General features: G+C 35.8%; 1 protein-coding gene across 1 annotated transcript in view; it reads left to right on the forward strand.

Annotated features, from left to right (window-relative positions):
- The window catches only part of UBE2D1 (ubiquitin conjugating enzyme E2 D1), a 38,989-nt gene extending 20,837 nt beyond the window's left edge, over window positions 1-18,152 (forward strand). Inside the window, exons 2-7 of the mRNA XM_018041603.1 lie at window positions 7,425-7,488; window positions 7,583-7,614; window positions 9,691-9,768; window positions 11,187-11,292; window positions 15,842-15,935; window positions 16,656-18,152. Coding sequence (XP_017897092.1) covers window positions 7,425-7,488; window positions 7,583-7,614; window positions 9,691-9,768; window positions 11,187-11,292; window positions 15,842-15,935; window positions 16,656-16,701 — 420 coding nt within the window. The 3' untranslated portion in view covers window positions 16,702-18,152. The remainder of the gene's footprint in view (window positions 1-7,424; window positions 7,489-7,582; window positions 7,615-9,690; window positions 9,769-11,186; window positions 11,293-15,841; window positions 15,936-16,655) is intronic.

The raw sequence follows: 22,311 nt of genomic DNA on the forward strand, positions 1-22,311 counted from the left end.
TTGACAGTGCAGGGGACACAGGTTTGGTCCCTGATCCAGGAAGAGGACATCTAAACCCATGCACCACAACTACTGAGCCCACATGTTGCAACTACTGAACCCTGTGTGCCTAGAACCTGTGCTCCATGACAAGAAAAACCAGTGCAATGAGAAGCCCATGCATCTCAACAAAGAGTAGCCCTGCCTCACCGCAATTAGAGAAAGCTGGTGCACAGCACTGAACACCCAGGGCAACCAAAAATAAATAAGTTAAAATGACCTTAAAAAAAAGAAGATGCTTATATGTAGTGGGGGAGAAAAGTGTCATTTAATCTCTCTTGAAATGCATAAGAAGCTGAGTAAAACAGCATTTTTTTTCCTCTAAAAAGTTGAAAAATTAGGGAGAGTAGGAGGGGAGGCTCAAGAGGGAGGGGATATATATGTAAATTTATATATATATATATAAAATTATGACTGATTCATGTTGTATGGCAGAAACCAACACAACATTATAAAGCAGTTATCTTTAAAATTAAAAAAAAGTTGAAAAATTATTGTAAAAATTTAGAACAATGTGAAAAAAAAAAGGTGACAACCCACCCCTAGAGATAACTACTATTAAGAGCTTGGTGTGTATTCTTTTAGTTTATTTTCTATGCATATATAGTATTATGGGATCTCTTGGGCATACTTCTGCCACATATATTTTTCACTCAAAAACTCTATTATTTTCACACAACATTGTTTGATGTCAGCATACGTCATACATATGTCATTCTTTTTTTTCTTTTTTTTTTTTAGCCTTATAGTATGTGGGATCTTAGCTCCCTGGCCAGGATTTGAACCTATACCCTTTGCAGTGAAAGCACAGAGCCTTAACCACTGGACCACCAGGGAAGTCCTCTCATTCTTTAAAAAAAAAAACAAACAAACAAAACCATTTATTCATTTGGGTGCATCAGGTCTTAGTTGTGACACTCAAGTCATTTGAGATCTTTCCTTGAGGCATGTGGGCTTAGTTGCTCCACACATGGGATCTTAGTTCTCCAACCAGGTATTAAACTCATGTTCCCTGCATGGCAAGGCATATTCTTCACCACTGGACCACCAGGGAAATCCCTCTCTCATTCTTTTTAACAGCTGTAGTATCTGATAACATGGCTGTATCATTCCAAGGAACCATTCCTTTTGTGATGGGCCTTTAGGTTATCTCTGTTTTTCATAATTATGCAAAACTAAACATCTTTATATGTGTATCTTTGTCTGTTTGGATGATTTTTACTATGAGGTGAAGCTCCTGGATCAAACTATGCATTTTGCACTTTGATAATTATTGCTAAATTTCCCTCCAGAAAGTACTATCTCAACTTATACTCCCTCCAACAGCAAGTAACATGCTTTCCTGCCAAAGTCATAATGGAGGTATTCTAATAGGGTGATAGTGGTTTGATTTGGGTAATAACCTTATGGGTATCTTACAGTTTATGCATTGCTTTATCTTATTTTTCCCTACAAAGCACTATTTTGCTTTGTTTTGCTTTTGTATACACACACACAATAATTACAATGAATGATTCTAAATGCTTTGTCTTTGAGATCTTTTGCTTTTGATCAGCATGGAATACATTGGCTCTTATGAGGATCTTATGGACTTGAGCAACTTGTATAATTCACAAGACAGTAGTTCAGCATTAATTCTTAAAGAATGGAGAGAAGAGCAAAGGAAGAGATTACTGGCCCTGGCATTTCTTTTTAAAATAAGAATCATTAAATTATTTTTAATACTCCATATGTGGCTGTGATGCTTGAAGTAGATACATAAGAATTCCAGTAATGGTAGAGAAAGCATAAATCAGATAACAGGGAAGTTTCTGGAAAACTTTGAGTAAATTAAATCAAAAGGGAGAAGTATAAGTAGTCTTTGATTTTTTGTGTGTAAAAGTACACTGGCCTCTGAATAGACTTAGAGCAAAAAGGTACAGTTTTGATATGTCTGGTTATAGTATTTTGTTTTATATTTTCACCTCCTTAGGATATCTCAGAATTTTTCCTTTTTCAAATTTGAGGTCTGTCTTTTTCCAGGCAGGGGAGGGTATATATTGTGTTTTTTGTTGGTCACTCTGTGCGTATATACCATAGTTTCAGTCACATATTTCCAAACAATGTAATAAGGCATATTTCCAGATACATATTTTTTTAATATAAATTTATTTATTTTAATTGGAGGTTAGTTACTTTACAATATTGTATTGGTTTTGCCATACATCAACATGAATCTGCCACAGGTATACATGTGTTCCCCATCCTGAACCCCACTCCCACCTCCCTCCCAGTATCATCCCTCTGGGTCATCCCAGTGCACCAGCCCCAAGCATCCTGTATCCTGCATTGAACCTGGACTGGCGATTGATTTCATATATGATATTATACATGTTTCAATGCCATTCTCCCAAATTATCCCACCCTCTCCCTCTCCCACAGAGTCCAAAAGACTGTTCGATACATCTTTGTTTCTTTTGCTATCTCACATACAGGATTATCGTTACCATCTTTTAAAATTCCATATATATGCGTTAGTATACTGTATTGGTGTTTTTCTTTCTGGCTTACTTCACTCTGTATAATAGGCTCCAGTTTCATCCACCTCATTAGAACTGATTCAAATGTATTCTTTTTAATGACTGAGTAATACTCCATTGTATATATGTACCACAGCTTTCGTATCCATTCATCTGCTGATGGACATCTAGGTTGCTTCCGTGTCCTGGCTATTATAAACAGTGCTGCGATGAACACTGGGGTACATGTGTCTCTTTCAATTCTGGTTTCCTCTGTGTGTATGCCCAGTAGTGGGATTGCTGGGTCATAAGGCAGTTGTATTTCCAGTTTTTTAAGGAATCTCCACAGTGTTCTCCATAGTGGCTGTACTAGTTTGCATTCCCACCAGCAGTGTAAGAGGGTTCCCTTTTCTCCACATCCTCTCCAGCATTTATTGCTTGTATCTACAGTCAGGATGGCTATAGAGAGCAGCCATTCTGACTGGCATGAAGTGGTACCTCATTGTGGTTTTGATTTGCATTTCTCTGATAATGAGTGATGTTGAGCGTCTTTTCATGTGTTTGTTAGCCACCAGATATATATTTTGATAAAGGGATAGAACATTAGAAATTTCAGTTCAGTTCAGTCACTCAGTCATGTCTGACTCTTTGCAACCCCATGAACTGCAGCACGCCAGACCTCCCTGTCCATCAACAACTCCTGGAGCCTACCCAAACTTATGTCCATTGAGTCAGTGATGCCATCCAACCATCTCATACTCTGTCATCCCCTTCTCTTCCTCCTCTCCTCAATCTTTCCCAGCATCAGGGTCTTTTCAAATGAGTCAGCTCTTCACATCAGGTGGCCAAAGTATTGGAGTTTCAGCTTCAATATCAGTCCTTCCAGTGAAAACCCAGGACTAATCTCCTTTAGGATGGACTGGTTAGATCTCCTTGCGATCTAAGGGACTCTCAAGACCCTCCTAAAAATTCTAGGATGTGTAAGTCTTCTCACCAAAGCACTTGTGTCATTTTTAGTAGTAACTAATGATTGATGTGAATGTAGAAAGTGAAAAAGTTGGCTTAAAGTTCAACATTCAGAAAACGAAGATCATGGCATCTGGTCCCATCACTTCATGGGAAATAGATGGGGAAACAGTGAAAACAGTGTCAGACTTTATTTTTTGGGGCTCCAAAATCACTCCAAAATTGTGACTGCAGCCGTGAAATTAAAAGATGCTTGCTTCTTGGAAGGAAAGTTGTGACCAACCTAGATAGCATGTTGAAAAGCAGAGATGTTAGTTTGCCAAAAAAGGTCCGTCTAGTCAAGGCTATGGTTTTTCCAGTGGTCATGTATGGATGTGAGAGTTGGACTGTGAAGAAAGCTGAGTGTCAAAGAATTGATGCTTTTGAACTGTGGTGTTGGAGAAGACTCTTGAGAGTCCCTTGGACTGCAAGGAGATCCAGCCAGTCCATTCTGAAAGAGATCAGCCCTGGGATTTCTTTGGAAGGAATGATGCTAAAGCTTAAACTCCAGTACTTTGGCCACCTCATGCGAAGAGTTGACTGATTGGAAAAGACTCTGATGCTGGGACGGATTGGGGACAGGAGGATAAGGGGATGACAGAGGATGAGATGGCTGGATGGCATCACTGACTCGATGGTCATGAATCTGAGTGAACTCCGGGAGATGGTGATGGACAGGGAGGCCTGGCGTGCTGTGATTCATGGGGTTGAAAAGAGTCGGACACGACTGAGCGACTGAACGAACTGAATGATTGATGTGACTGTTAAGAATGTTTGATGTACCATCAGCTGCCTCTTTTCTATAATAAGTGAGCTTTCCTAAAATGTCAGCTTTAAATAGACAACTTAAGAACCTGGCCTTTGCAGGAGTTCTCTTGTTAGATTTTATCTTTCTCATCCTTAGCTCTAACTTCCAACAGGAGGTAGAATTAGGGCACAAAAATTTAAGAACATGATAATGAGTATTTTTCTATACTATTTTGAAGGGATTTGAAAGAACAGTCTGACATTTGAAATTTGAATGCTCTTCAAGGCTATTCCAAGTAAAATATGACTTGGGGTTTTTTGTTAGTAAAATTAATTTTGTATGTATTTATGTATGATTTACTCACATATGCATCACTCTGTAAAATATATACATGCAAATCATTAACAGTTTTTAAAATCTCAATTAGAGACTTTTTTTCTTTTTAAAATTATTTTTAAATTAAAGTATGGTTGATTTACAATGTTGTTAATTACTGCTATATAGCAAAGTGATTCAGTTATACATGTATATATGCATATACACTCACACACATTCTTATGTATATTTTCTTTTCCATTATGGTTTATCATAGCAATATTAAATATAGTTCTCTATGGTATACAGTAGGGCCTTGTTGTTTATCCATTCTATATTTAAAAGCTTACATCTGCTAACCCCAACCTCCCATGCCACCCCTCCGCCAGCTATGTGTGTGATTCTGTTTCAGTTTCATAAGACATTGTCATTTTAAAACTAGTTTTCTAGTTAAAATAAGGGCCAAGAATTTCCATTTATTCATTTACACTAATGTTTAGAAAACTTAACGTGATGACTCTTTTTAAAAGCAATTTCCTAAAAGCCCAAATTAGAAAATGGTTAAATAAAACAGTCATTCTAAAATGAGGCTATGGGGAATTCCCTGGCAGTTCAGTGGTAAGGACTCTGTGCTTCTACTTTTGGGGCCCCAAGTTTAATCCCTGGTTGGGGAACTGATTCCTCAAGCCACTTGTAGAGGGAAAAAGATTTTGCCCAAGATCATGTGGCAAATAACTGATGGTACTTGGACTTAAACTTCAAAGCCTTGCTTTTTTAACACTATCACTGAATTCTTCTACTTTATCGTTGAACTATACTGGGACCAAAGAAGCTGCTAACTCTGTTAGTTAATTCTTGTTAGGAAGAGAAGCACAGCACAAGCTGTGGGGAAGAAACAACAAAAACAAAAAGGAAAGTACCAAGTTACTCTGGAAGGGACTAGAAAACTTGGAAGGAGACCTCAGTTTGCACTTAGCTTGGTTACTTAGCTCATGTATCAGATTCTTAGGAAAGCTTTTCCCTACCACATCCTCTTTCTTGTTTGTCTCTGTTAGAGCACTAAACTCATTGCAATGATGCTAAGATGCCCATCTTTTTCATTTTAACATTTCTAAAATCTGGATGTGCCTTGTAATTGATGGTGTCTTAAAATTAATCAGCAACATTTGTGCTCAATTATTGATACATAAGGATGTGATTTGCCATTGACAGCATCTTAGATTTGATGAATGCAATATTTGTTTACATGCGTTCCCATGAAATTGTTCATATCATCCCCACAGTTTTCAAATACAGAGTATATACAATGATTTTCTAATTTATAGTATCATTCTCTTTTAAGGTCTAGCCTTGTATGCTGAATACATTTTTCTTTGATATCACAGGGATCACAGGTTTGGTGTATCTACTTTCCAGGTCAACATCATCTAGTATATTCCCACTTCTCAGTAAATGGTATCTACACCTGTAGAAGGCCTGCTGCCAGGGTCTGAATCCCAGTTCTACACTATACTAGTTCTGTGAGCACATAATGAACCATGCCACTTTTATTCTTCGTTTATAAAGTGGGAAGCATAATAACACGTACCTGACAGGATTATTAAGATGATAAAACATTGAGTAAATATTAGCTGCTGCTTGTTTTCATCATGTATATTTGTGACTTTTCTCTTTCCTCTATATGCGTAATTCATCATCAATCCTGTCATAAGCAGTCTTTTCAGAATATCCCAAATCCATCCTCTTTTATCTCCCTCTTCTCTAGTCCAAGCCTCTATTATTGCCTGTAGCAATTAATTTTGTAGCTTCCCCTTTTTCCCATCTCTAATCCATTCAGTAAATAGTCAGTCAGAGCCATCTTTTAAATCAGATTATGCTGCTTCTTAAAACCCCTCCCAATGTACTTGGTATAAAGCCCCAAATCCTTAATATGGTGTATATTGTTCTCAGTTTTCTGCCTGGCCTCTGCCTGTTCTTTCAACCTCATCTTATGCTGCCGTACCTGACAGTATCAGTTCTCCCAAAACTAACTTCTACTCATCCTTTTAGATTTAAGCTGAAATGTCACTTCCTCAAAGACATTCCCTAACTGATTGCCTAACTAAATTAGGTTCTTCAGTCCTAATTTACAGTCTTTTATATTGAAATTACGCCTTTCATAGTTGGTGGTGGTCATTTCCTTCCCAACTGAAGGTAAATTACTTCCCCACAGTCATAGCGTTAGTTACGGTAGGACTGGAATGCCAACCTAGGACTGACCAGCTACAACTGTGCCTTTTCCATGATCTTTTGCTTCCTTGAAAGCAGAAAAGAGCATATGAATCAGTGTGCTAGGCTTTAAGATATGGCCCAGCTACTCTCCTTTCTTTCCATAACCTTTCTTTCTTAACCTTTATGTTGTTTCTTAAATATCCATCTGTTCGTGAGCCTTCACGCTCCCAAATTAGATTATAAACTGGTTGAAGTAGGATCTGTGGTTTTTTTTTTTTTTTAATCTATAAGGGATCTATGAGGGAAAAAAAAATCCTCAGTTACACTGCATACAAAAGATACTCAAAAATATTTTGTATTAGGGATCCTAAAGAAAAAACAATATTTTAATTCATTTAATTTTTTAAAATTTGGAGCTGTCTCATGAAGGAATTTAATGTCTTATTCCATATTCTTCTATCCATCAATGACATAGTACATTTTATGTGTCCATATTTTGAATAGAACTGCCTAAAATGATATTTAAATGAATTGTTTGTGTCTTCATGGATTATTGCACTTGTTTCACTGGAAAAGAATTAATCTGAAGTATTTTTGCTTTGCTTCAGGAGTTAAGTGATCTACAGCGTGACCCACCTGCCCACTGTTCGGCTGGACCTGTGGGAGATGACTGTAAGCTTTACTCTCTTGCAAGGATTTTGCTACCATTAATTGTACAGGTTTGAACTCCTATTAATGACTCCAAAACTCCCTTTGTTTGTTTCAGTGTTCCACTGGCAAGCAACTATTATGGGGCCTGTAAGTATGATTCATATGTATGAAATTAATCCCTTCAGCCATCCTTCATTCTTACCATTTCATCTTTGATCAGATGTTTGTGGCTAGGGTTGAATTTTCTTGTACTCTGACTCACTCAGAAAGCAAAATATGAGTAAAGGATTTATGATGATTTTCTAGAGCCCTGGTGGCAAATACTTGCTCGGAACACATTTACAGTGCTTTGCCAAATCCCTGATCATTATGCGTAGTAATGGAACACACACAATTTGCAACCAGGCTTCGTGTTTGCTTTATCTTTCTTTAAATACAGAAAGTTGTTTGGAACTAAGCATAATTACTCTCAACGTTTTAGTAGGTTACATATAAGTCTAATTAACCCAATAATGGAATTCCTACAAGTAACGAGCAGTAAGTTTCACTGCAGTGTTTCATCACTGTGTGAGAGATCAGATACAATTTTGCAGTGGCTCTGTTGCCATCTCATGAGCTTGCCTCTTTTGTTGCATTGTTCTGAATTCAAAATCACCTGCTGTTCTGTAACTGGCTTCTTATTATACTTATTGCCTTTGTTAAGATTATTTCTTTCTACACCTGAGAAGCAATTGTGACTTTTCTTTTTGTGGGCAAAAATCTGATTGCGTGAGAATGGGCACTGACACCTCAGGTCTGCTTCTGGATAAGAGTGTGTTAGTAACATGTCTGGCCTTGAGAATCCCAGGGACAGGGGAGCCTGGTGGGCTGCCATCCATGGGGTCGCACAGAGTCGGGCATGACTGAAGCGACTTAGCAGCAGCAGCAGTAACATGTTTCCATGAGCATCATTCTGTCCTCCCTCCTTTGAAAGAGCTTTATCCAGGAAGCCATAGAGTTTTTAATCATAATTGCCTCATGCTTGACTTTTAAAAGATACACCAGTTACTGAATTTTCAGAGCAGGAGTCCTGGGCAAATGTTTTAAATCACTAAATTGTTACATTAAATTCGTTTTTTAAAGGGTGAAGTGCAACGTATTTATTTAACTACTTTGATAGGAATCTTTTTTTCATTGCTTACCAAGAACTTTCAAAATATCACCTCTCACCTTTATGAATTATAGGCCTCCACAAATATTTCTCAGGTGAATCACATGTAGCAATTTATGTTACTCATACCCCCATTTATTTTAGTAATGTAAATATGCCACTGTATAGTTTAATTGAGTATCTAAGAAGATCATATCTGTTGATTGTAATTAACTTATATTTTCTACATTCCTTATAATTTTTGCTAAACTAGAATTAAACAATGTATATAGTAAGAATAATTATTCAATATGGTCCTCTAATATCTATGTAGAAACTTAAGTAGGAAGTATTGATAGCCTTCTGTTCTTACCAACATATTGACAGAGTATAACATTATACATTTAATTAAAATAAATGAATTAAAATAAAATTTAAAAGTATTTTTGCTACTTTTTTTCCCTTTCCCCCGTTTTAAAATCATCCTTTTTTTTTTCTTCCTTGTAACAAGTATTTCCTAATTGCTATAAAGGCATATGGCCAAATTTAAATTCCTCTTGTAAAGTTGATTCCTAATTTGATAATTCTATAAAACTGAATTTCTCTGGTTTCATTTGTGGCTTTTTCCCGTTTTCCACATTATTTTGTAAACTGTTACTAAGTGAAGATTTGATTCTTGCCCCTTTAAGGGAAGGAGCACGGAAACTTAGTTTTTATAATTAAGAAGAAATGTACTAGCTTCAGTCCTTTTCTTTGATACTGATTACTGCTGCAAATCATCATTCTTTTCTCACAGAGTCTTGTGTGTATACTTATCTTTAACAACCTATACTCACAAACAGGTTTATTTGGGCAAGTCATACCACTCTGTGTCTGTCCTATTTTTGTTTTGTTTTAAACTATGATTTTGGCATGATTGCTGGAAAATCCTCCTTCATGCCTACAAAGAGAAACCTGTTTTCAAGGTAAATGATTTGAACTTAACACAAAAGGATGGCATTTTCTTTTTCAAACCGTTATATTTGGAGGGAATCATCTTGGATTACTAATGAATACAGCAGTCAGACACTGATGTAATTATTTTGTAATTTCAGCCTGATAGCGCATATCAAGGTGGAGTCTTCTTTCTCACTGTACATTTTCCGACAGACTATCCTTTTAAACCACCAAAGGTATTTTTATTTTTATCATTGATGTCACCCTTATGTCAGGGAATTTACTCTCTATCCAGAGATATTTTCATGATGTCAAAAGACTGTGGGTGGGTTGGTGTGTCCAAACTTTTATATAAAGCCACAGAATCTAAAATATGTTTCCTCATCAAATATTTTACTATGTCTGTAAACAAAAAGCAGTATCTGTTAGGTCAGAAATTAGCTTCCCGAACCTGTCTTACCTTCCTCGTTACATATGTGTAGTTTGGAAGTTTTTATGGTCAAGAATTAGACTTTTCCATTCAGGAGATTTTCTTTCCAAGGCTGATCCTTCTTTATCAATTTTTAAGTATTCAACCAATATTTATTGAGCACCTACCATATTCTGTTGCACTGGGGAATACAAAATATAATAAATAAGATACAGTCCCTTTATTATATTTAGTATAGGAAAGATTAAGGGCTTCCCTGGTAGCTAGCTAAGCTAGTAAAGAATCTGCCTGCAATACAAGAGACCGTGGTTTGATTCCTGGGCTGGGAAGTTCCCCTGGAAAAGGGATAGACTACCCACTCCAGTATTCTTGGGCTTCCCTGGTGGCTCTGTGGTAAAAAATCCACCTGCAATGTTGGAGACCTGGGTTTGATCCCTGGGTTGGGAAGATCCCCTAGAGGAGGGCATGGCAACCCACTCAAGTATTTTTGCCTAGAGAATCCCCAGAGACAGAGGAGCCTGGAGAGCTGCAGTTCATCGGGTCACAAAGAGTTGGACACAACTGAGCAACTAAGCACAAAAATAGGAAAGATTAAAACACATTCTTATTAAATTTAGCTTAGCTCTAAAGAGGAAGCCAACAAATGATGGGGTGTCAGTTAGGGAGCGAATCATTAACAAATTCTGTCACTCACGAGATAATTACTTTAGATTTTTAAAAACATCTGATTAACTTTATATATGAAATGATATAACAATTTTTGTGAAAGATTAGAATTCTTGGTAGATTTCTTAGGACAGGTAATAAGCTGAGGCCCCTTAACTTTCCTCCAGAATAGGGTCAGCATTCTATTTCTAGACCCAGGTGTCAATTGATCATTAAATTAAGGGAAGGATCGGTTTGAGGGGTAATGAAAGCCATGGTTAATTATCTCGGTACTACTCAGCTAGTCATACCAGCTATTACAGACTTATTTATTACAATTTCTAAAATACTTCTCAATTACTTGGCATTAGGAAGAGCAGGAAACTGAATTTACTTGCTTTCACATTATCAGTAGCTAAAGCTACATTCGGATAAAGTAGATGTTCATCCAGTTTGTGTTGAATACATTTCTCCTCTAAGGTCATATGAAATTGAGGACATTTTACCCTAGAGCAGATTGGTTCTGTTTGCTTTCATAGTTCATGGATTATCAACAATTTTGTTTTGTTTTATGTTTAGATTGCTTTCACAACAAAAATTTACCATCCAAACATAAACAGTAATGGAAGTATTTGTCTTGATATCCTGAGGTCACAGTGGTCACCAGCTCTGACTGTGTCAAAAGGTAATTTCATTTATCAGATTTAATAACAGTGAGACAGAAAAAATACAGCGAAAAGGTCTTAGAGACTAAAGTTTGAAACAAAACACCAATCAATTGTGTTTTCTTCTGCTTTGCTTTTGCTTTCCTTTCATAGCTTTTATATTATTCATGCTTGGGAGGTTGATGGGCTGATCTAAATGATGAAATGAGAGAAATTTAAAATGGTAGAACTAGAAATTTGGGGATAAACCTGTTGACAGTTCATTCCTTTAGTTTGGGCTTTATCTTTAAAAACAGACAGGGACACAGAAAGAGATACACACATAGAAGTGAAAATAAGATTTTAGGACCAGTTGTCCTGTTCATTAAATGGAATTATTTATTAACATAATAAAGCTTTACCTCTCTTTTACTTCATCTAAGAAGTAATGGCAAACTAGGCAGATAAAGTAAGTGATTTAAAAAGACAGGAATTTGCTTGCAGTCCAATGGGTAGGACTCTAGACTTTCACTGCCAAGGGCCCCAGGTTCAATCTCTGATCTGGGAACAAGCCTCATGGTATGGCCAAAAAAAAAAAAAAGAAAGACATATTTACACTTTAGAATAATGCAATACATACAGCATGTTAGTCTAAACTTCAGGCAATTAATAGCATCATTGTAAGGACTGATATATACTCCATGCAGATTCTCAACTTTCACAGTTATATAGCATTATTCTTTGCTAAATTATGAGATGTGTATATAGGGCATCTGAAACTGTTTGTTTAATTCACTAATGCTGTTTGCTTTGCCACTCTCTTAATTTTGTCTTGTTTCTAACAGAAGAGAGCCTGAGTTACTATTTTGATATAGAAACATCTGCCCCTCAAAGTAACTTGGTAGTTTTCCCTGTTTATAAAATTTAAGGATACTGTTTCTCTTGAAGAATTTAGAGGAAGAATTGATGATCATTAAAATTTTTTTTAAAGTAAATGCTACCTGATTATATAACTTGTGTAAAAATTGATAAGCTCTATAGGAAGCAGTATCCACAGCCATGATTATTTCAAGTATTAGATAAGTAACGGTGCTTCAGATCAGTTAGTTATTTATGAATAGCAATTTTTCTGACCTAAAATGTCCCTATAAAATGTTTGTGTAGATGCTAGTGTTTTTAAAGAAATCTTTCACATAACTGTTACATACTAGATATAGGAAAGATAACTGTCATAAGGTTATTCAAATTAATAAACTTTGCTGCAATGGTATCACAAAATGAAATTCAGTTAGCTTATGCAGGAGGAGAAGGGGACCACAGAGGATGAGATGGTTGGATGGCATCACCAACTCAATGGACGTGAGTTTGAGCAAGCTCCAGGAGTTGGTAAAGGAGAGGGAAGCCTGGTATGCTGCAGTCCATGGAGCGGCAAAGGGTTGGACACAACTGAATGACTGAACTGACTGAATTATGCAGCTAAATAATTACAAGAGAAAATGCAGACTGCCAGGTGTTAAATACTTCTGATATTGGTAGCTTTTTATAAAAAACAATTCATTTTGTCAACTTCTAGAAACTTAAAAAATTGTTAGAGTATATTTGCTTTACAATATTGTGTTAGTTTCTGCTGTACAGCAAAGTAAATCAGCTTTACATATATATATGTATCCCCTCTTTTATGGATTGCCTTCTCATTTAGGTCACCACAGAGCATTGAGTAGAATCCCTTGTGCTGTACAGTCAATTCTCATTAGTTAGCTTAGAAGTGGTCCTTTAAGAACAGTTTCACATAACCTTAGTTTCCTCATATGTCAAATAAGAAATTATAATAGTATTGCCACATATGGTCAGTATACAACTAGCACATAGTAAAGCACTCAGTTCAGTTCAGTTCAGTCGCTCAGTCATGTCCGACTCTTTGCAACCCCATGGACTGCAGCGCTCCAGGCCTCCCTGTCCATCACCAACTCCCAGAGTTTACCCAAACTCATGCCCTTTGAGTCGGCGATGCCGTCCAACATCTCTTCCTCTGTTGTCCCCTTCTCCTCTTGGCTTCAATCTTTCCCAGCATCAGTGTCTTCCAGTGAGTCAGCTCTTTGCATCAGGTGGCCAAAGTATTGGAGTTTCAGCTTCAGCATCAGTCCTTCCAGTGAACACTCAGGACTGATCTCCTTTAGGATGGACTGGTTGGATCTCCTTGCAGTCCATGGGACTCTCAAGAGTCTTCTCCAACACCACAATTCAAAAACATCAATTCTGCGCTCAGCTTTCTTTATAGTCCAACTGCCACATCCATACTGGAAAATCCCATGGACGGAGGAGCCTGGTGGGCTGCAGTCCATGGGATCACTAAGAGTCGGACACGACTGAGCGACTTCACTTTCACTTTTCACTTTCATGCATTGGAGAAGGAAATGGCAACCCACTCCTGTGTTCTTGCCTGGAGAATCCCAGGGACGGGGGAGCCTGGTGGGCTGCCATCTATGGGGTTGCACAGAGTCGGACACGACTGAAGTGACTTAGCAAAACCATAGCCTTGACTAGACAGACCTTTGTTGGCAAAGTAATATCTCTGCTTTTTAATATGCTGTCTAGGTTGGTCATAACTTTCCTTCCAAGGAGTAAGCGTCTTTTAATTTCATGGCTGCAGTCACCATCTGCAGTGATTTTAGAGCCCCCCAAAATAAAGTCAGCCACTGTTTCCACTGTTTCCCCATCTGTTTGCCATGAAGTGATGGGACCAGATGCCGTGATCTTCATTTTCTGAATGTTGAGTTTTAAGCCAACTTTTTCACTTTCCTCAAGAGACTCTTTAGTTCTTCTTCACTTTCTGCCATAAGGGTGGTGTCGTCTGCATATCTGAGGTTATTGATATTTCTCCCAGGAATCTTGATTCCAGCTTGTATTTCATCCAGCCCAGCATTTCTCATGATGTACTCTGCATATAAGTTAAATAAGCAGGGTAACAATATACAGCCTTGACGTACTCCTTTTCCTGTTTGGAACCAGTCTGTTGTTCCATGTCCAGGTCTAACTGTTGCTTCCTGACCTGCATATAGGTTTCTCAAGAGGCAGGTCAGGTGGTCTGGTATTACCATCTCTTTCAGAATTTTCCACAGTTTATTGTGATCCACACAGTCAAAGGCTTTGGCATAGTCAATAAAGCAGAAATAAATGTTTTTCTGGAACTCTCTTGCTTTTTTGATGATTCATCAGATGTTCTCAATTTGATCTCTGGTTCCTCTGCCTTTTCAAAATCCAGCTTGAACATCTGAAAGTTCATGGTTCATGTATTGCTGAAGCCTGGCTTGGAGAATTTTGAGATTTACCTTACTAGTGTGTGAGATGAGTGCAATTGTGTGGTAGTTTGAGCATTCTTTGGCATTGCCTTTCTTTGGGATTGGAATGAAAACTGACCTTTTCCAGTACTGTGGCCTCAAATGAGCGTTAACTATTGTTACCTTTTCCCTCAAAACATTTGTTTTGTGTGCATAATAGTGAAATCAGGGTACAGGTCTCTTGGTAGCAGGAGTGGGGAGATGAGGAACCTCCCTCTTGCTTAGTTTATAAAGTAGCTTGTATTTTCCTTATATGTGTTCATTTTTCACTGTTTAATATTTTAAATGTTTTATTTCACTTTTTATCACGAATTAAGTTTAGAAACTTTCTGGAGACATGAGCCCAGATAATTTACCCTGTTCGTTTAATATACCGACTTAAAATTTCATTGGGTAGATGGAAGATAATAGAGGAATGAAATGTTAGTTTTTCTTAGCCCTTATCGCCCCCTTTCCAGTCATTTAAGGATCACATCTGCCTTATAAATTCACTTTTGGATGTGTAACGGTAGGAAAAATGAACATAGTAGAGGAAGGTGAAGATGGAAGATTGTTCCAAAGACTCCATGTATCCCCTTGGAAGTGGTGGCATGGAAGCAGACAATGAGGAACCAGAGTCCTTGTTCCCTTCTTTTTCAGATACTTAGTTTTCTTGTCTGTTTGTTTTGCTTTTTAAAGTATAGATATTTGCATTGATATTTGGATTCAACATGGCAAGAAACAACTACTGTAGTTTTTCAATTTTAATTTACGTTGTAAAATATACAAGTTATGTAATGATAGCTGTGCATATTATTTTCAAATGCATTTGATACAAATACTGTACATGTAATAAAAAATTTCATTGAAAGTAATTTATAAATCTTCCCTCTTCAGCTCTAAGCCCAAATAAAAAGTGCATGAGCTCAGTCTCCCAAAATAGTTTGGACTATTAACTATAATTTGATTACTTTACCTTGAATTGATTAGAACACAGATTTTTTTGCATTAAAATAGAATAAAAAGTGGACAGTTTTCTTGTTAAAGTAAAAAAGTATCTCTAAGAAACATCTGAGGTTAGGATGCTATTCTAATATTTTCCAACTGTGTATTTGGAGTCTGTGTGTTTTAATCTCAAATGTAATTTAATGTGTTCCTTTTGCTTTTTTTCTTTATAAGTTTATTGTCTATTCATTAAAATTATTTTTACATATGTACTTTTGTATAAAGTAGAAAACTCACTACCTAATATGGTGTTCTCTTTTAAATCTAGTTTTATTGTCCATATGTTCTCTGCTTTGTGACCCTAATCCAGATGATCCCTTAGTACCAGATATTGCACAAATCTATAAATCAGACAAAGAAAAGTAAGTGTTTGCTTATATTGGTTTCTATGCATTTCTATGTAGTCTGCCAAAACATTAGTGTTATCAGTGTATTTAAGTACAGTTAGTTACGCTTATTATTTTTGTTAAGTTTATCTTTCCAAAGGAGTAAATCTTTCTTTTTAAACTGTTACTCTTTTTACAAAAAATCTCACCCCTTCCCACTTATTGTTTCATCCTTTACTATTTAATAGTATTTATTTTGCCTTTGCATAATATGCATGTTTTTTGATAGTAACTGTCAAGCTATATATAATTCTAAGTAGTAAATCTAAAATTTAAGAAGTTGGTAATTGGAAAGTACTGAATGTCATATTCTTTACTTTCTCCCTGGAAGAGAAGTTATCCCTAACTACCCCTAAACTGACCTACACCTTGCTGGTACCATTGATTCACTTGTTTTTTACAGATAATGACCATTCAGGGTTGGCTTTTATAGATTTGTATTAGAAATTGACTTCTTTATTTTGTTATTTATAACTTAGGTACATTTTCATATAGGTTGTAAAGAGATCTATTAGTTTAAGAAATCCCTATGTTTTCTGTTTTATTTATGTATGAACCAAAGTCACATTGACCCAATAATTGGTATGTGTATGATTATTGTGATTAAATGTAAAAAGTTAGACAGTTTTGCATAGACAGATCTTCTAAAACATTTAATTTGTATGTTTTTACTGTATCCCTTTTGTATATCTACAGATACAACAGACACGCAAGAGAATGGACTCAGAAATATGCAATGTAAAAATCAAAAAAAATTTCATATATACCAGAGTACTGTAAAATCTAGGTTTTTTTCAACAATTAGCAGTAAATTGAGCACTGTTTACTGTTTCATTGTACCATGAAATCCTTATTTTTACCCATTTTAAATGTATTTCTGAAGCAAGACAAAACAAACTTCCAAAAATATTCTTGAGACTGTGATGAGAGCATTTATCATTTTGTATGCATTGAGAAAGACATTTATTATGGTTTTTAAGATACTTGGACATCTGCATCTTCAGCTTACAAGATCTACAATGCATCTGAAAAGCAACCAAATTATTTTTTGCTGAAACTAGATGTTTTTACATGAAAAATACTGTATGTGTTATCTAAGATGTTGTCAGTTTTATAAATCTGTATTCAGATTTCATTCTTTGTTAGCTCACTTTATAATTTGTATTTTTTTATTGTATAGACTAAATATATTCTATTTACATGTATGTCAGCTTGTTACTTTTTTCCTGTGAACAGTATTGAAAAAACCCAACAGCTGATAATGAAATGAATTAACTGTCCCCCTTGTCTTGGGGTATTCTGTAGATTGATTGCAGGTTTCTTAAACCTGAAATGATCTTTACACTGTAATTCTCAGTATACTGATTATGGAGAAACGTTTTGATTTTGTTATACTTGACTTAACTTTATTACAATGTGAATTAATTGCACTGCTAAGTAGAAAGATGTATAACTTTTATTTGTTGCTATTCACATCTGAATTTTTTCTGTATAGGCAATATTATATTGACACCTTTTACAGATCTTAATGTAGCTTTTTCCATTTAAATAAAATGCTTTTTCTACTATTTGTCTTGGTTACTTTGAAAGATGAAAATCTGCCTTATCTACCAGTAAGGATCAATGCTCTATATAAAATTTTGCATGAAAATTAATTCCAAATTGTAAGGATGAAGTGTGTTGTACTAGGCATTGAGTGCGTGCTTAGTTTCTCAGTTGTGTCCAACTTAAGCACCGTTAATTATATAAATTTTGCTGTAGATTTGTATCTGTCTACTAAATTGTCAATCTAAAGGATGATATACATTAGTCCTTTGTTACAGAAGAGAATTTAGAATATGTTGGGATTTATCTTGGATCACATATAAAATGAATTATTTTCTAGAGTAGTGAGATGAATGTGGATGTGTCACCCACATTGAAGAAAAATCTTTATAGACCTGAAGAATAATTAGGTTAATTCATTAAAATACCCCTCTAGATGTAACTAGCATTGTATTTCTTAACATTTTAAAATCTAGAATTTCAAAAATAGAATTTTACTGCTATCACAGTTTAAAAGAGGACATCCATGTTTTAACCATAGAAATTATAAAGAAAATTCTAAAATGACACTTTTCCTCTTTTTTATAATTTGTCAGTTTAAAGTGACTTAAATGAGCAGATTATCTTTGCAGATTAAAAAAAAAAAAACTAGAAAATCCTGATGATCTAACTTAGAAAAAAATACGTCTCTAATTATTAGCATGTTTACCAAACTTGAGTGTCATTTTTAAGAAGAGTTGTAGGTCTTCTGATTATTGCAGTAGCTGTATAAGTGTCCAAAAATTCTGTAATGGGTATAGTCATTAGCAAAGATTTTAAATCACTGAAGTATTTTACCATCGTTCATTATTATTAAAGCACAAAATAACCCAGTGTTATAAAATGTGTTTTTACAAATGAATGTAAAATAAATAAATGAATTGTGAAATGGATGTTTAAGAAAATATAGGTTTAAAAAGTAACTATATTAAGTGATGTTTTAAAATAGCCTTATCATGAAAAACACTACTTTACTATGTTATTAATAAGCTATGTTGGCCCAGAATTTGAACACTCAGCATCATTAGGTTTAAGTATTTAGTATATTTTGATAATAAAGGGTTTTGTTCCATGAATATCTTTCACTTTTTAAAAACCTTTTATGTGTGTGACATTTATTTTTGGAAGTGTCTGTTTTTCTGTATTAAAGTTTTGAAGCTTGCCTAACTCTTGTTTGCCTTTGCTTACATATGAAATGTACAGCCACTCTCTTGAAGAGTGAGCACAAATTCTCATCATTAATTAAAAGTCAGAAGCAGCATAATGATCAGTCAGATCACTATTTTGGGTTTATTGATGTGTTTAATTCTAAAAAAGAGTACGTCAGTACCTAAAACTAAATCTGAAGACAAGGACCATCTTTCGTAGATTAGCCATTAATTTAAGGACCTCTTGGGAATGAGGAAAATAGGTAGTCTTTTGAATCCCACCTTTTAAGGTCCTCAGTGCTTTGAGACAGTTAAAAACCGTATTGAAATTGGATTCTGGACACTGACAACTGCCATATACAATAAATCCATGATTTATTGTATATTTATCAGGCTATGCAGGATAACCTAACCCTTATTCCCCAACTATCTCGAAAGCATATGATTCCTGAACACGCTTTACACATGCCTGTGTAAACCATATATGATTATTCGTTTTTGCTACTCCTCCATGAATTCTCTTAGGGGAATTTTTAAAGTTACTTTGTCAATTTCAAAAGAATCAAAATGGGTTAGGTGAGAAACACAAACAGCACAAGGGTAACTTGTGCTGAGTTAGTATTCAAAACAGTAACTAAAAAAAATGATAAAAACATGACCATATGTAGTTTTTCATTTTCTTTATTGTTTTATCACATTGACCTGCTTTGTACATGATTTACTCATTGATGTTTTACAGAATCCTGCTCTGTCACAGTTGTGTATTTTTAATGTGGAAAGATTAGGGACATTTATTTTCCCCTTGGATTAAGAGAGATTCTTGGTGAAGCTATTGAAGTGACTATTAATATAATAAAATAAATGACAAATCCAGATTTTAAAAGTTTATTTCCATCACTCTATCAACTGTTAACTATGACTTCCCAAAATTTTTCTTAAAGCAGAAGTTTAATTGTAGTTTAATGGCCCTAAAATGTGATGCCGATTATTTGTGACAGTTCTCATTTTTTATAGTACTTCTCTGACTGCTCTGATGGTTGTGTTTTACAGACAAGATAGCAGGTAGAGAGTCATCTGATTTCACTAGTAGAAACTGCTATGTATAGATAACTGCTGCTGCTGCTGCTTAGTCTCTCAGTCATGTGACTCTGCGACCTTATGGACTGTAGCCCACCAGGCTCCTCTGTCCATGGGTTCTCTAGGTAAGAATACTGGAGTGCATTGCCATTCCCTTCTCTAGGGGATCTTCCTGACCTAGGGATTGAACCCAGCTCTCCTGCATTGCAGGCAGGTTCCTTACCATCTGGGCCACTAAGGAAGCCCATAACTAGTCATTTCTAAAATTTTTTTTTGTACTGAGATCTGCAAACTCCTAAACTGCATATTGATACAGTTTGACAAGGAGTTTTTTCATTAATAGTAATAACTTTGCAGTAGAAATTAGCAGAAAATTTGTGAACAGCTGACATTTTTGGTTCTAGAAATATTTTGTGATGCAATAGTGTCTTGGTGATAACCTAAAATAGTGTTCTATCACTTATTTGTATCATGTTACATTTAAATTTCTGCTCTCATTGTATATGTAAGAATGTGGTTTTGTATTAATAGGAAGAGGGAATAGTCACCTTAAAGTTCTAGCAGTTGAAGGCATTTTCATATAATAGGATACATTTCTTTAAAAACTTACTTTCAGCACTCTTAGGTTTTGTGGTTGCAGAGGGAGGGGCATGCCTTTCTCACCCCAGGAGGAAGTTGTTTTTATTATGCTGGCATATGTCCAAGTTCTGAGCTATGCTTTCCTCATATCTTTTGCTTGCTTTTGTTGAAATCTTTTTAGTGCAAAAGAACACTATGAGTTGTGTGTACAGTATTTTATTGTAAACTCAATATACATTTTGGGGAACAGTTGTGATGCCATTTGCGTAAGCACTTCCAATACACTCGTCTTGGTCCCATGACCATCCACACGTTCAATGTGCCAATAGAAGAATTCACAAGATGAAGCATATGCTTATACTCACAGCTAAGATTTCTTGATTTGTTTCAGCAACACAGAAGAGGTATGCAGCTGCATCTGTAAGGGGAAAAGACAGATCAGAGTCTAGAAGAAACCATGAAGCTCCCTCTGAAGGGGCCACACAGAATGGAGTCTTCCTCCAGCAGTGGATGCAGGAACATGGGCACAGTGTTCAGGCGCTTTACTGGGGGCTAAACCATGTAGGCGTACGTGGCCCACCAAAATTGTAGGCTCCCAGAAGGTAAGCAGGTGTTCACTGAAATGATGCCAGCACAGCAGATAACCTCACATTGTATAGGAAGAGTTTCAAAAGCAATGTTCCTAGATGCCAGCTGAGGGCCAACTTGGTGCACAATTTATTGACAAGACTGTTCTTTCTTCTTGAAAGTTCAAGTTTGTTAATTGTGCTTATGATATTTGTTCTCACAGCCATTATGGGTGATGTGTGCAAGTTTTCCCCCTCTTTTTAAAAAATTATTTGGCTGCATCAGGTTTTGGTTTCTTCTCTCTAGTTGTGGAGTGAAGGCTTAGTTGTCCCGTGCAAGGTGGGATCTTAGCTCATCTACCAGGGATTGAACCCACATCTCCTGAGTTTGAAGGCAGAATCTTAACCAGGGAAGTCCCAAGTTTCCCCTTTATGACTGGGAAATTGTCTATATTTTAGTTTATATTTGCTGTAAAGATTTTGAAGTCGTGTTGTTGGAAACACACACACACACACTACACTCACAGGTAAAATCATGATATTTTACTGGCAGAATGATCCCTTTCTCATTAAGAAATGTCTTTATCTCTAATAATGCTTTTAGCTTAAAGTCTAATATTAATACAGCTTTCTTTTTGGTTAGTATTATAGTGTATCTCTGTGTTGTTTAATTTTGGGCCTTTCTGTGTCTTTTTAAAAAACGTGTGTCTCCTGTACTAATTATAGTTTGGTTTTCTCTGATTTTTAATCCAACATGACAGTTTTAGTATTTTAATTGAAGTATTTAGTCCTTTGCATTTAATGGAATTACTGATATAGTTTGGTTTCTATCTACTATGTTACTGATTTTTTAAAATTAATAATTAATATTTTGGCCATGCTGTTCAGTTTGTGGGATCTTAGCTTCCCCACCAGGGACTGAACCCTGGCCACAGCAGTGAAAGCACCCAGCCACTGGATGGCCAGAGAATTCCCATGTTCCTGATATGTTTAAAATCATGTTTTATTTTTTTCTTCTTGTCCTCTTTTGTTTTAGGTTTTATAATAGTCTCAGTTTTCCCTAATAACTTATTAGACATCCTTTTTTTTTTTGTAATTACCCTAAATTAAACGATCCATCTTTGTCATATCTCAGTTTAATGTAAATTATTACTTATACCATTTTCCCATAATGTAAGAATTATTTGGGCCCTGTTAACTCCTTTCCCACATTTTGCATTATCATTGTGAAGGTTGATTCTACATATATGTTAAATTCCACAAGATAGTCTTATTGTGTGTGTTATTGCCAGTATACTGATCTCCATATATACTTTTCCAGTGGTCCTCATTGCATCTTGAATTTTCATGTTTCTATCTGAGATCATTTGCCTTCTGACTAAAGAACTTCATTTAGTA

Source organism: Capra hircus, chromosome 26 (assembly GCF_001704415.2).
Source record: "Capra hircus breed San Clemente chromosome 26, ASM170441v1, whole genome shotgun sequence".
Taxonomy (NCBI): Eukaryota; Metazoa; Chordata; class Mammalia; order Artiodactyla; family Bovidae; genus Capra; species Capra hircus.